Source organism: Notothenia rossii (genome assembly GCF_949606895.1).
Source record: "Notothenia rossii genome assembly, chromosome: 7".
Taxonomy (NCBI): Eukaryota; Metazoa; Chordata; class Actinopteri; order Perciformes; family Nototheniidae; genus Notothenia; species Notothenia rossii.
The window spans coordinates 66,706,091-66,721,667 of NC_136905.1; the positions used below are offsets into that span (position 1 = coordinate 66,706,091).

At 41.8% G+C, this 15,577-nt stretch overlaps 1 protein-coding gene across 11 annotated transcripts in view; it reads left to right on the forward strand.

Moving 5' to 3' along the window:
- arid1b (AT-rich interactive domain 1B) overlaps positions 1-15,577 on the forward strand; it is a 173,377-nt gene that overhangs the window by 123,254 nt on the left and 34,546 nt on the right. For 10 of the 11 annotated variants that reach the window (XM_079693227.1, XM_079693230.1, XM_079693231.1 and 7 more), the window contains exons 6-7: positions 10,317-10,403; positions 13,194-13,373. In XM_079693227.1, coding sequence (XP_079549353.1) covers positions 10,317-10,403; positions 13,194-13,373 — 267 coding nt within the window. The remainder of the gene's footprint in view (positions 1-10,316; positions 10,404-13,193; positions 13,374-15,577) is intronic. The other variant, XM_079693237.1, reaches the window with a different exon arrangement.

Here is a 15,577-nt window from a genome sequence, read left to right on the forward strand (position 1 = left end):
CCTCTATAATGCATTCTGTGGCTCTACTCACATCAAAATCTATTGTTTACTTTTATGTTTTAAACTACAATATAGGTGTGTTGTAGTCCCATGGTCATATTTTGAATTTCTTGGGGCAATTGCACACAAAGAAGATTTGTTAGTCTTTAAAAAAAACTAAAACAGTAGTATTTACCACCTGCATTAGTTTATGGACTTTGCCACATGTCTACCATAATAACTATGCAAAAGGTGTGTATGGGTAAAGGGTATAAAGAAATTACTTCAAGAAAAATATTGCTATACCAACCTTTATAGATCCAGTCAATTTATATTTGCCTATATTTGTGTGTGTGTGTGTGTGTGTGTGTGTGTGTGTGTGTGTGTGTGTGTGTGTGTGTGTGTGTGTGTGTGTGTGTGTGTGTGTGTGTGTGTGTGTGTGTGTGTGTGTGTGTGTGTGTGTGTGTGTGTGTGTGTGTGTGTGTGTGTGTGTGTGTGTGTGTGTGTTTGCGTGTTATTCTGTCACTGTTCAGCCTCAGTCACAGGAGTGATGGGACATGTCACACGGCTGAGCACTCGCGGGACACACGTTACCCTTGACAGCGGTCGGAGGAGAGCAATTTCATCATGTCATCCTTTCACCTGGCTGTCACACATACAAAAACACACAGGAGGCATACATAACAGCACAACAGCACACAACCCTATGAACCGTTTTTGTCATGGTTTCAAGAGAAACATATATGGCCATATAAATAAATCACTTAAGCCTATATGTGCTCGCTTATTTGGATGAGTGACAGTGTTGTCTGTACGTGTGTGATTGTGTACGTGTGTGTGAGAGAGAGAGAGCCGTGCAGAGAGAGAGAGAGTGACAGATTGCCAGCCTATCATACACCCATATACTTGCACAAATCTATCTTGTCGGAGCTCCACGGCACGACTGTGATTCCCTCGTCCCCTCACTTCTCCGGTTCCTTCTCCTTCCTCGCTCTCTTTCTCTCTTTCTTTCTCTCTCTCCCCGTCTCTCCATGAAGCAAATCCAATACACTGTAACATTATCCGGGCCTCGCCTTGCTATTTGGATTCTCTCCCGGAGCCAAAAAGGCTCACACAGGGCCAAATTGATTTTCCTGTTGCGCTAGATTTGTGACAGTCGAGCAGAAATCACATTGCTCAACTGCCAACCTCCTCCTTTTGCTCCTCCACCTCATACACACACACACAAACACACCACATCCTTCCTCCCAGTGTCTCTGAAGCAATTCAGAGTGTTCTCAGAATATTTTTCTCTTTCCATGAGACATCGGGGATGGGGCGAGCATACATTCGTCTTTCATCTGGATGGATGTGCGGCTGAATGCGGCGTCGGAGCTTCCATCACTGACTGCAAGCTTTTAGGGGGGGGGGGGGGGGGGGGGGGGGAGTCATCCAGTCAAGTGCAGAACACAAGGCCCTGAAAAACTTTGGTGCAAAAGTTAGTGTCAGGTGCTGCAGCAACGAAAACGAATCAAATACGCTTGGTTTCTTAAAACTCTGCATTTCCCGGATATTTCTAAACGTTGTTGTGTACAGTATGTTGTGCAGTTTTGAGTGTGTGTACGTGGGCTTGATCGATGTTCGAAGTTGTTGCCAGGTCAGTATACTGTGACCTCCTGTCAGCCTTTGTGTGTCTGTCACTTTCCCCCTGAAACAAGAAGAAGCCATATCTACTCCCACACTGAACCTGATGCATACTGAATGAAACTTCACAAACAGAAACTCATAGGCGGCGCGTGAGGCTCAGGTTTGGGAAGGCTAAATAACTTCTTTTTTACCTGACGCTGCCCGCTTCCGGCGTCTATAGAAAAGAGATCAACTCAGTGAAAGCAACACCTGCTGACCGATCAGAGCTCAGTGTGCGGAGTTTAAAGCCATCAAGTCATATTACAGGATAAAGGAAATACAGTTTAAACTGCCGTATGCAGAGAAGACGCCGACTTGTCACACTTATCATTCATATCACATCATCAATCAGATCATCGATCATATAATATCATAATATATCATGTATTTCCTTATCTGAGTCAGCTTCTCGAGCCCTATCTGGCCGTGCAACACTTACATTGTCACATAGGCCTATACTGTATGCAGAAGTATTATTTTAAGCAACACATTAAGTTGACGAATCACTCAAATGTAATTAAAGTCAGATCCACTCGTGTCTTACGTGGGGCAGTGATATCATAAACCTGTTGTACGCTTTCAAACACTGTAGTTTTTTTTTTTTTTTAACCAGTTGTTATATATTCTCCTTGCAGGTGCAACTACTGTATGTGGCTTGTATCCTGGATTATATGTTTAAATCATGGATGTTTAAAGTAAATTTTTGTCTAATATTAGTTTACTTTTCATTAATGAAGTATGACGCTGCGCTGTCAGTACACTTGTCCCTGTTTATGATTGGTCAAATGTTGCTAACCCCGCCCCTTTCACGTGAACGCGCTCTCAGCTGGAGAGAGAAAGCCTGGCTTGATTTACAGAGTTGATAACCAGCGTCGTAGGACCGCTTAGCGAGATCTCGTTTGTTAGGGTTAGTTAACTCAAACATATCCAGGGTCTGTTGAACTGGCTTCGTAGTACAGGGCACAGGTGGCTGCATAGCAGCGCTAATGTCAAAGACACAAATATTATACATTGTATTTTTATTTTACCAGGATGCGACAAAAATATTTGGGAAGGATTAGTGGCGGGTACAGTACCCGCCGCCCCTGGTTGTCATCACTATTGCTGATAGGATTGGGCTTCTTAGGCTAAGAGATCCAGACACAAGATAAACCCTTCTTTGATCCAAAGGTAGTGTTGTTCCATATCACCTTTAGTTGTTCAGTTGGGTGAAGATCCTATATAGTAGCATCCTGAAGGCCGTTACTAGGAAATACTAATCCGTGTATTTATGCCCCGTTATCAGATCTCCTTCATATTTGGTGGTATTTATATTTTTCTTGTGTGCCTGGGTTTGTTCATTTGTGCCTGTTCGCCTGCCTGGCTTTGAAGGCCAAACCACCTACTGACACAGAGCACATCCTCACTGCCCAGATCGCTCTGTCTGCCACAGAAAATCACAAATACTCATCTCTCCTTCCTCTCTCTCCACCAAAGTCCTCCGAGGTCCAGTTAACTCTCCCTCGCCCCCTCTCTCTCTTCCCCCCTCCAAGTTTTTATTTTCTTCTAAAGAGGTGATTGGAGCTTGCAGGCGAGCGCTCGGGAGAGTTTAATCTGTATATCTGCATTCGCTTCAAGTGCTTCCAGGGCCTGGAAAAGGGCAGAGAGGTCAGGGCGAGTGGAGGAGGGAGGGATAGATAGAGGGTGGGAGACGGAAAGGGTGAGAAGGCCAGGCCTGTCCAGTCTGTTAGCTTAAGGGTCCTTCCCAATGAATCTCTTTAATGAATCTCCTCCAACCCGCTTACACCCGCTCTTGTCCTTTACATCATCCCCCAGCCTAGCCTCTGGTTTGCATTTAGCTTTTCCTTTCCAGAAAGTATATTTTCTATCTCTAATTATGGTAATGTGAAACACAGATGGAAAAAAACTAAAAATTGGTGCTGCGTTTTTTCCTATGGTTTTTTCCCACTCTGAGATCAAAGGTCAAACACGGACGCCTGGAAGCAATCAGAGTGACCATTTAAAAAAATAAGTAATGTCGACTTCCCCGACGTGAAAGAGAAACAATTTTAATGGCTGCAAAATACCGGACCAGGGAAGACGCCGCAGGGATGTTCAACCAAAACTTGTACTTTTCCTCTCTTAGTAGTGGAAGTTATTACAAGAAAGCAGTGAAAGAGGGTGGGGGGGTTAGCTTTTATGCAAGTGTGTTTTGCGGTGTGTAGCCGGGCGAGTTTTCTAGTCACACCACTCCCTAAGAGGCTTCACGGTGGGAACACTGCCTCTGGCTGTCCCTGTCCCTCTCTTTCTCTCATTATTTTTATCGTGCTCGCTTTCTCTTCTGTTCCCTCTTGTGTCTCACGTTCCCTCATCCCCACCCTTTCCTCCCCATCTCTGTTTGTCTCTGTTGCTTTCCTCGCTCAGAGCGTTGCTGTGGTACAGGCCTCCCACGAGGAACAAGGCTGAATTTTCCATCCCTCTTATTTCTCCACATCCCTCCTCCAGCTCTCTTTTCTCCACTTTTGTTCCCCCTTCTTCCTCCCCATCCACACATCAACCCTCCTACCCGCACCTCCCCAACTCCCACATGCCTTGTCTCTCCTCCCTCCGATGGCTGCTTGGAGTAAAACAGCAAAAAGCCCCCCTCGCAGACATTACATTCACAAGCACACCGTCCGCCAAAACAGCAGAGAAAAAAGAAGAATATGCCGGCTTGCTGCGTTAGCCATTTAGAGAAATCCCATTCTAACTCTGTCCGACTGGAAAACCGGAGCACAGAGCACCATTATTTTCCCTCCCCAACTCCTATTTTCTTGCTTTCTCTCACTCCAGCGCTCTCTCGCCCGCTCGCAGTTTTTTAGCTTAAGCTGCAGTTTTCGTTTACTTACAGTTGCTACTCAGCATTGGAAGTAATGAGGATCTTGGGAGAGCGCTTGTTTTGTGAGCCAGCGCCGGCCTGGGCTCCTTCCCTACAGGGAGAGTTAACTGGCATTAGCCCCCGGCTTGGAGAGGCATTGACTCGCATCCATTGAGAACTAAACCGCCATTATTGGAGCACGCTGTTTATCTGCCTCTTTCCCCAAAGACAGGACAAGTGGGGGATATTACCTCGGTGTGTGTGTGTGTTGGGTGGTGTGTGTGTGTGTGTGTGTGTGTGTGTGTGTGTGTGTGTGTGTGTGTGTGTGTGTGTGTGTGTGTGTGTGTGTGTGTGTGTGTGTGCGTGTGCGCGCGTGTGCGTGTGCGTGTGCCTGCATTTACAGCCTAAGGGTTGTATTAGGAGATGGTGCTGAAGCAGCCATTTCTCGGAACTTACACACCGGTCTATTAGTGCTCACCGCCTTTACCCCACTTTAGCAAAAACGGCCCCTGCTGCTCCAAGGAGTCCGTATTTGTGAGAAACTATTAGGGTGTGTGTCGGTGTGCGTGTGTGTGTAGGCAGGCAGGCAGGCAGAGGCATCGCTAAATGTCATGCACTGTATACATATATCTGTACACCCTTGCATGCATACATGTACACACATGTCTGCTAACGCTAACGCACACCTGCACCTTCCTTTCAACAGCAATTAATAAAAGCCTTTTCATTGACTCTCCGGACTTTTCGTCCTTGGCATTACTCATACCCACACACACACACACACACACACACACACACACACACACACACACACACACACACACACACACACACACACACACACACACACACACACACACACACACACACACACACACACACAAACACACACACTAACACAAACACGCATTAAATCCATTGCTTAATATTACCAGGGCCCAGAAACAAAACAGAATACGGCCACAAGTACTCTCCCTCGGCTTTGAACTTTCCCTGCATTTGCGTTTGAAACCCTGATGAAAAAAGCTTCAAAGACCACACTCCCTCTCTTCAAAGGAGAATCAGGGTTGCCTCGGCAGCTCTCGCAGAAAATAAATTTAAAATGTGTATTGGGTTTTTAGTGAGGAGCATTATCTCCAAAAATGCAATGAACTCCCATTACTTTGGCCCCCTGCCTTGTATCATGAGCAAAGAGTATAAAATGGATCGGCCCCTAAGTGCCTTTTTTACAAAGAGAAAATTGCAGTTATTTAACTTTTCAGCACAAATGTAAAAGAGCATTTTCGTTGAAGATATCTTCACTTTGCTCTAGTTCTTCATGGAGCAGGTCCCTATTCTAATCAGATCTATTCTACTCTAAAGCCTAGTGGTCTCTGACACTAACATTTACACAGGTGCACTTTCATTTTTGTTTTAGACCTGCTATCAAAATGCACTCTTTCAGGATAAAGTTAAGTTTAATTACAATTTATAAAAAATAAAGGCAACTTAATTCTTAACACATATTCCCATAAATGTGTATGGATGTGATTGGCAGGGATTGTTTTCACGATTTTAACATGTGTGTATTTGTGTATGTTTATACGTGTGTTTGCTCAGCTGGGTGCTTGTAGAGGTGTAAATTGCCAGGAAGGACTGTGGATAAAGATGAAGGCTGAGGGACAACAGAGATATCGCCATGATGTCACTGATGACCATGTGCTAATTGTGTTTTAAAGCACCTATGGGAACACTAGCACTATAAGGAATAAACACATTAAGAGATCTTAACATTGGAATGAAAACACATTCAAGTACTTACAAGTTAAAACATGCATAGTAAAAGTAAAGAAAAAAGTAAAAAACTGTCGAAAAGATACAAGAATAATCACAAATACTTCAACACAGTCCCTTTAAACAGTTAAAAAACACTGCAACATAACAATAGCTAAACATTAAAACTATTAAATCATATGCATCAATGAAAAATAATTATTGTTTTCCAAGAATTGTACATTTCATCTTTTGAATTGACAAAAGAATACTGTGCTGTTCACATATAGCACTTAGTTACAGCCAGACTTACTTACAGAAGCATACCAATGGATCAAAACACATTTAAATCCCCCTCATGCACAGCAGCCAAAAGAAGATTACCAGAACAGTGGAAGTATTTTCTTACCATTTTATTTGTTTTACATTCTCATTCATAGCAAGCAAAGACAGGGAAAGATATAAAGTCGGCTCCTGCTGACATTGAGCTCTCCTCGCTTTCTCCCAGCAGCACGTGGAGAAGAACTGCACGTCAAAGATTCAGAGTATGAATTATTAATGGTACAGATTAAACGTGCCAGGACTCACTGTGGAAGCCTGTTTGTTTTATTTGGACGTAATTATTTAATGGCACCTTGTTAAAAAGGATAGTGAAGAGAGGAGAAAGGAAAAGAGGAGAAAATGTGGGATGAAGCTTTGTTTGGACAGTAATTGGTGGTGAAATAATTACGAAGTGCTGTGAGCGTTCACTGCACAGACCGAGGTGCAGAGGTGAGGCGTCGTCCGACTCAACTCTTCTTTCACTATTTTCTCATTTGTTTTTCAATTCTCTTTCTTGACAAAGAGATCTGTTTCTTGTCATCCTTTTTTTACCTCTTCGTCCCCTCTCTCACACACACACATGCACAAACGCACCATTGCATGTCTTTGCATTAATGTCAACCCTGGTGACAATTTACATGGGCATGTGGAGAGAGTAGTGGAGCATGGAGGGCAGTGTTCCCTATTTGTACCTGCATAGTGACTCACACACACACACACACACACACACACACACACAAACACACACACACACACACACACACACACACACACACAAATACACACATATACTGTACAGTGTAAGCTGCTGCTACCACCACTCTGCCATCCAAACAAACAGAGTCTGACAGCGTAGCCGGTGCCTGGCATGCATCCCTGCACACACACACAAACACACACACAAACACACACACAAACACACAAAGGCCAGCCGTTATTGTAGGGTCCACTTCCATCGTTTAAAGGTTCAGTAAACTCATTCTACAATACTTCATCCTCACTAACCAGCCGCCCATCTAAACTTGTGCCGTATCTAAATCTGTACCTCTACAAGGGGCCATGACCCTTTATAAGAGGCTCTTCCACATAAACATATATACAATACAATTAAGTGGTAATATAAACAGTACAAATAATACACACAAACTTACCAGTGGAAAGTAACTAAGTAAATGTATTAGTCACAAAGAGAGGTACAGGAAAACATTCCTGCCTTCTCCAATAACACTTTTCAACACCTCACCTCTGGCCGGCAGAGAACTCACTGTTCCATAGTTTGAATTTCGCCATTCTTATAAAAGACCTGTAGTATTTTGGATCCTGTTGTATTTTTGACTTTTTATTTTAACTATCCAGAATATTTGACATTATTTTGTTTCTATTTGATATAATATTTTTTATTTTTCATTTTATTTTGAATTGCTAATTCTCTTTTCCACTTTTTAAAGTATTTAAAGTATTGTATTATAAAGTTTGAACAGGCTTCTGCTTCTGTGACGAAAGAATTTCCCAAATTGGGATCTATAAAGTATCTATCTATCTATCTACCTATCACTGTACGATTGGTATTATTGTAGGCACTTGTTCTTGATTATTTCCACTATCATATTTTATACAAATAATGCGCTGCAGCTCCAGGGAAACCACTATTATTTTTAAGTTAATGCCGTGGTAGGTCAACAAAATAATAATTACAGAGCCAGGGCACAGGGGTGATATCCAAAGAAAAATCTCAGAAATTCTCCACGATTAAAGTCATACATTAAGAGAAATAATACACTTGATGAAATGCAACGTCAACAAATAAAGTAGTTAAAACTTGACCCCACTTGACCAAGTTCAATGCTTAACTGCTTAAAAGTTAACAAATCACTAATGATTACCCAATCATACTAAAATAAATATCATAATAAACATTCAAAGAGCAAAATGAGGAAATAAAATGTCTTTCTTTAACAGTTTCTTCCACCTTTTTACTTGTAATGAAGTATATTTAGCTACTTGTATTCATATAAAGCAGTGTTCGTTTCACCACTGGTACACACAGAAGCACATAGTTAAGAATTATTGTCTTTATCTAAGGGTTCCTTCAGGGTTTGCACTCTGACGTTTCCCTTTCCTTCCACCACATGATGACAGACTAATCGAATATTCCCTCTTTGAAGCAGCGCCGCTGGATCTATTTATGAGTCAGGCAGGGGGTCTGTGTGTGTGTGTGTGTGTGTGTGTGTGTGTGTGTGTGTGTGTGTGTGTGTGTGTGTGTGTGTGTGTGTGTGTGTGTGTGTGTGTGTGTGTGTGTGTGTGTGTGTGTGTGTGTGTGTGTGTGTGTGTGTGTGTGTGTGTGTGTGTGTGTGTGTGTGTGTGTGTATGTGTATGTGTGTGTGTGTGTGTGTGTGTGTGTGTGTGTGTGTGTGCTAATATTACAGCACATATCCTCTACCATTGCGCTTTTACGAGTGATTCCTTTTGCGTTTGAGTGTCTTTATTTACACTTGTTTGTCCAATTACTTTTACATTTGCGCGTGTTTGTTACTGTGTAGGCAGCCTGTGTATGGAAATGTTGTTTATGCGTTTTTATGCAAAGCAATTATGTTGACTTAATTGGGTTTGTTTATGTGGAGAGTTTGCCACCTCCAGTCATGTTCCTGCTACCGTGGACAGACACATCACACACACACACAAATATTCGTGCACACTCATTGAAACAGCACACTTCACTTTGTGATTGAATAATGTGAAGTGTTTCCTTTATAATAAGGGATTTATATTCAGTGTGGGTTCTAAGGACACTACCGCAGAAACATTTCGTTAATATGTCACTCAGCGGCAGTAATTCATAATGTGGCATCCTGAGTAAACAAAGTCAAATCATATACCGTAATTGTACAAATATGTAGTGACAATCATTAGTGAACATGTACAGTTGAATAACATCAACATGTCTTCTGGGTAAATGCTGCATTTCACTAGCATTATGTTCAAGTACTGGATTTTTCATCCACTGCAAAGTACAACCAATGCAGTTTTAAAAAGAAAAAAACTCTGCTCAACGTCTGTTCCTCTCCTCATTGCCTCAGGTCTGAATCCAAAGATAAAAGGTTAATTTGCCATTTCTCTCTTTCCTCTGGGCCAAATCAATCCGACATAGTCTCTGTCTGCCATTGTCCTAATCAGACCCTCAACTCGCTATTGGATTTCACTGGAAGTGGCGCAGCCCAAAGACCTGCACAACCACCTAATCAATGATCCTCAAATGCTGCTGGTTTCTATAGGGGATCGCTCTGGTTTGAATGCTTACACAAGGAAGTGGCACAGGGTCCAATGACTTGATACTGTATGTCCTCTGGAAGTGCATCTGTCATTTAGCTAATAGCGAATCACAAACAACTTCATGTATAGTGATTCTGCTGCGTGCTTGGGGGGTCTGTACATTCGGCATCAATCGCTCTAACCCTATCGCTTCAAGCCCAATGAGCACATCCAGGGTAACCTAAGTCCAAATGAACCTTCTAGCTTACTTCAGTGTCATAGAAAGAAATGCAGAAGGGGAAACAAATTGTCGTTCACAGCTTTTTGTCACAACAGTTCATGCAGTTTCCTTCAGTTGTTATGTAATACAGACAGGGAGTAAGTATTTGTTACTATTGGCCTCCCTTTAATGCAAAGAAGATAATTCAATTAATGCAACATATTTTTCTTTTAGCTTGTATTACTCTGAATTGTGTGTGAATGTTTGAAACTTTATGACTGTATTGTCGTGCAGGTTCTGCGATGGCCTCACAGAACTCTGGGAATGGACCAGAAGGAGCCCACCCGCCAAACACCCGCTCACCCATGGCTCAGGAGAAAGGTATGTGTGTGTGTATTTTGTATCCAATGGCACACATTCGGTGTTAGGACTTGACATTTTAAAGGCCACAAAGAGTAAAGAGAAGTTTGTTTGAGTGGAATACAGTGTGTGTTTTTGACAAGAGTTTTACTTTGGTGAAACGCAATGGCTAACATTCTTAGAAGAACCAATGCAGCATAAAATGTTTCCAAAAGAAATCCTGATAATTTACACTCAGAATAAAATAAGCTTTATACTTTTCTAAAGTCAGCCATGTCCGAAATATAGATTTTTCACATTCCACACCAGTGAGGACATGAAGGGTGAAGATCATAAGAAACTAAAATATAAATAGTCTGTTAGAGCAAAGCTCTGTGAATATCACCATTACTGGTTGTAATGAAAGGTTTTCTGATGGAACATAAGGATTTAAACAAAGATTGTGGCTTGTTTGACTCAATGCAGGACTTTAGCAAGCAGACGCCTTTCATATTCCTCTGAGCTTTTGACGGCACCAGCATGTGTTGAAAACAAAACAGAAAAAAACTTTTTAAATAGAATCAAATGATAGTCGAGGTAAAGCTCTCATACTTAAGGTTTTTAGCATCATACGACATCATTTCCCAACATAGGTCAGAGGAAAACCATGTTTTTGCAAATATGTAACAGTCAACATTCAGTTGATTAAGTTTGAGTCAGAGCGTGTGTTCTTTTGATGGAGCCACTTCAGTTTTGCCCACATCTTGTTGCCAAAGGCTTGTTGCACGAATGCTAACCCACAAGCCACATGTGCCTGCCAGCAGAAAATTATGGCCACTTTTCAAGTATTACTAAAAACAGAAGAATTACTCATTTACATCCACAGAACATTGTAACACAATCTGAAAGGCTGGGATGTACCCTTAATGGGATGACTGTGATGCTCCTTCTCTATCACCCACTGAAGAGCAGTTAACATAGAAGACAGGGAGTAGATGGGTGAAGACATAGAGAGATTGATGCACTGTAAAACGTTATTTTCCCAACATGATGAAATCAAACAGGAGATTGAATGCTGCTCTCTAATGCCTGTAAACCTCGAGTCCCCCCCCCCCGGCCCAATCCGGAAAAACACAGCGCCGGTTAACAGGGCTGGTTGTTGTTTTCCGCTTTTTTTTCTAGCATCGATTAACCCCCCCTTCCCAAACACACTCCCCACTTTGCTCAAGTGCCTGCCTCCCTAAGAGCCTCTCTCCACTCTTCATTTCCATAAATCCGCTGAATGTCCTTTTTTCCCCCCCCACACTGTCTCTCGCGTGCTTCGCCGGCTGCCGGTTGTTGTTGTTGTTGTCCGGCTGAGAGCTTCACTCGCTCTGCCAAAAAAGAGAGGTTTACGCGTGTGTATGTTTTTGTGGAGATGGAAACAGAGAGAGAGAAATCCTTGAACGTGTTATTTGCTTTTAGCACTGTCTGCACAATGTTCCTCTCCCCATCCATTTTCCAGGCAATTTAAAGTGCAATATTACACACTGTAATTTTTTTCTCCTCCTCTCCAGAATCCCCTTACCCTAATGGAAGCAAAACATTACAATAATGTCCTCGCTCCTTAAACCCAGCACTCGCAGCCTAAGCACTTTCAGGCCCCAATCGTTCTTTCTCTTGCTCCGTTGCTCTGTCTTTCCCTCCCACACTTTCTCTCTCACTGCCTCTGTCTTGGCCTCTCTGTTTCCAGCACGAACAAACACACACACACGTTGAACATTTATTGCTCTCTTCTCCCCATTATCCCCGCCCCCCACACTCCGAAACACAAATATGTACACACATGTATGTGCACACAAGCATATAGTGAATACACACACAGTTTTCAACTTGTATCTCCCTCCTCTCTCCTCACACTTGCTCTTGCATTCTAAGCAGAAACAAGGAATTATACAAGTGTCTGCTTGCACTTTCCAACTCCTAAACCCCAAACTCACTAAAGAGTCGGAATGTGCGCGCTTTTTCATCAAAGCGGATAGCTATCAAAGTTTACAGTCGAGCAGACCCAATCCATTTACACCTTATCTGCAATACTGCATCCCCCCCAACACACACACGCCCATACACCCTCGTCTCGCTCACTCAATGGCTGTCCAGCGACCTTTCTCCATTCACGGTGGATTGGGAGACCTTTCTATGGGTTTTTTGGGTCCGCTTGAAAGAGCGAAGCCCAGGCGAGGATTGCTCCAAATGTCAATTTGAATGGTGGAGGCGAGTTTGGGGCCTGAGAGGTTTTAACACATCTATTGACAGAATGGCTTAGAATAACATAGTAGCCATGGTCAATTCACTGGCTAGTTCTTTTTTTTTCATGCCCCAGAACACACATGGACTCAGCTTTTGCAGGTATACATTCTTCTTTTAGGCCAGGTATATACTTGATCTCTGCTTTCACTGCTAAAGGAGTTCACTAAACATGCTTTCATCAAAATCATTTATTTTTGCTCAGGGTTCCTTTTACATGTCAGCCTGTGCTTTTTGTGCCTGTTTTGTCTAATACCCGCTCCATGCCGAGTTACTCACTGATTGTATCTACGAGTAACAGGAGCCAATACCAAGGTAAAAGATTAGGCTTTCATCAAAAGGAAGGGTCTCTTTACACGGGGCCATTGAATGGATATCCACATTTATTTAGCGGGTATAATGACCTCATCCACCTTCGCTCAATCCTTTTGTCAACACTCGATTTTTCTGAGCAGGTGCATTTACTCTTAAAGAGCTCTTTGTGTTTTAGGCATCTTTTTAAGCAAAGCATTGACATTGCGTTTTATGTCTAATTGTGTTTTTCAGGGTTCATGTCCAACATGCAGAGGAACCAGCCAGGCTCTCAGTTTGCTTCTCCTCAGTCAGGACCTCCCATGTCCCCCCACCCCTCACCTGGGGGCCCATTGTATTCTGGGATGGGTCCCTACTCCCAGAGCGGCCCTTCTGGTTCTTATGGACCTCAAGGATCACAGTATGGACACCAAGGTTAGAACCAGTTTGCCGAAAAAATCATTATAACTAATGTTACTTTAACTCACAGTTAAACTGAAAATACACTTAGAGGGGAATAGAAGGTTCTGGAAGATTGGCCCATTGATTATCTTTAAACAGAAACTCATATGCGCAGGCCTATTATGATCCAATAAGCTTGATGACGTAGCAACCACTCCCAGGGTTAGTTAGTTAGCTGGTTAACTACTGTAGCCGGCAAGCTAACCACTAACTACATGCTACATGCCTGAAACATGCTAATGCTAATCAGCTCACCAAGCTTCTTTTTCAACATGGTGTTGAGTTCTCACGACTATGCATCATTTCAATCAATTAATACTTTATTGAAAAGTTGAGAAAAAAAACTCAAAGTTACTTGGACATCTGGTTGATAACAAGATGTTAGGTTTACAGTTTTTTACCATGAAAAAAAATCTAAACCAAACTTCAACTCATTGGTTCATTTCCTTCTCGAGTAGGGGATGGTTTAATAAAAGGAGGGGGTTCAACACAGATTATAATCTACAAGAGTTTCCCTCCATTTTAGACTCCATAGCCATTCGTTCACCTAAGTGATAATCACCTTTTGGTCAATAACTCCAGGAATTCATGAAGATGTAATTTACACAGTTTGCAAATTCACCTATCTTTGAAATTCCATTGAAATCAATATGAAGGGGTGAAGAGGCCTTGACACTTAATCATACAGTATTTTTAGGAAATAATAGCAAATGGGATTTATTTTTTATTTCGAGAAACACATTCATTTTCTGGCTATATTACACATTTTTCCTCAGCATTACAACAATTCTGAATGGGACGTTTTCAGCACTAGTTTGAAATGTTCTTCTCCTCTTCTACAAATGCCATGTATGGCTGCACTTTACCAATAATGTGCTATATTGTTTTTAGTACAGTGTAAGCACCTGCGTCAATAACCTGTTGAAGACACAAAGGCTATGAAGGAGTCTAAGTTTGTAATTTGACCAAAAAGTCATACATATTTCAGTTAATTCCTTTAGGGCAGGAGTGGGGACATTATCTCGAGGCTCTAATCAGAAGTCCTTGGAGCCAAGCTTATTGAAATAACACAAAGAAACTCCTGTCACTCTTTGAAAGAAAACGAATATGTACTGTAACTTAAAGCCAGATAAAGACTATTCAAAACCAAAAGAGATGGAATTTGATTTTCCACACGCTATGGATCCTTTCAAATTTCACGATGAATTATTACTCATGAAAACCACTTACAGGCCCTGTGTTGACTTTCTCTGTTGACTTTTACCTGACAGCACTTTTGTGGAACAGCTTCTGCTTTCTGCCTAGTCTTTTTGGACTGATGAATACCACCTAATACCAAGGAGCCTGGCCTCAGATGGGAAAGCCACATTTGTCTTTGTTCATGACGGTTGGCCCTCGTTTCGCAGTCACATTGGGCCTTGACATCGGTGTCATTGGTTTTCAAAGAGACTTTGCTAATGAGCAATACAAAAAGATTCATTTTAAAAGACATATCTATCCTCTCTTTCGGTGTCTATCTTTATCTTTCTAAGAGTGTCTCACACAGACATTCGTATATGGTCTCTCCTCCTGGGGTAGGTCTCACTGCAGGCATTAAAACACATCTTTCTGAGGATGAGACTCTGAATATTCATGATGCACTTGAACTCTGGACAGACCTCTTGGCCCTCCTCATGATAACATTATGAGGGAGCTCCAAAATGACAGGGGTCGTGAGGTTTATCCACGGAATAATAATATCCGGTGGACCAAAGAAAAACCAAGATCTTTTACTAAAGTAAAAGTAGTTTTACCATAATGTAAAATACTAACTTTAATACAAAGTACGAGAGTATAAGCACAAAACATTTTATAAATAATATTCATCATGCAAAATGGCACATTTCAAAGTAATGTTTATTATCAGATGATAATTTTGTATGCATTAATTTGTTCATAACTTTATTGTAGCTGGTATTGGTGAGGATAATTAAAATAAAGATATACTGCTGGGTAGCCATGTCTATAAAAATACGTCATCATTTATTAGTTAATTTAGGATGTTTAATCCAAATCTGGAAAGTAAACAGTAACTAAGATATTAAATAAATGTAGTGGAGTAAAAAATACACTTTTCCCTCCGAAATGTGTTCTATTTTAAGTTAAAGTGGCATAAAATGGAAATGCTCAAATGTACA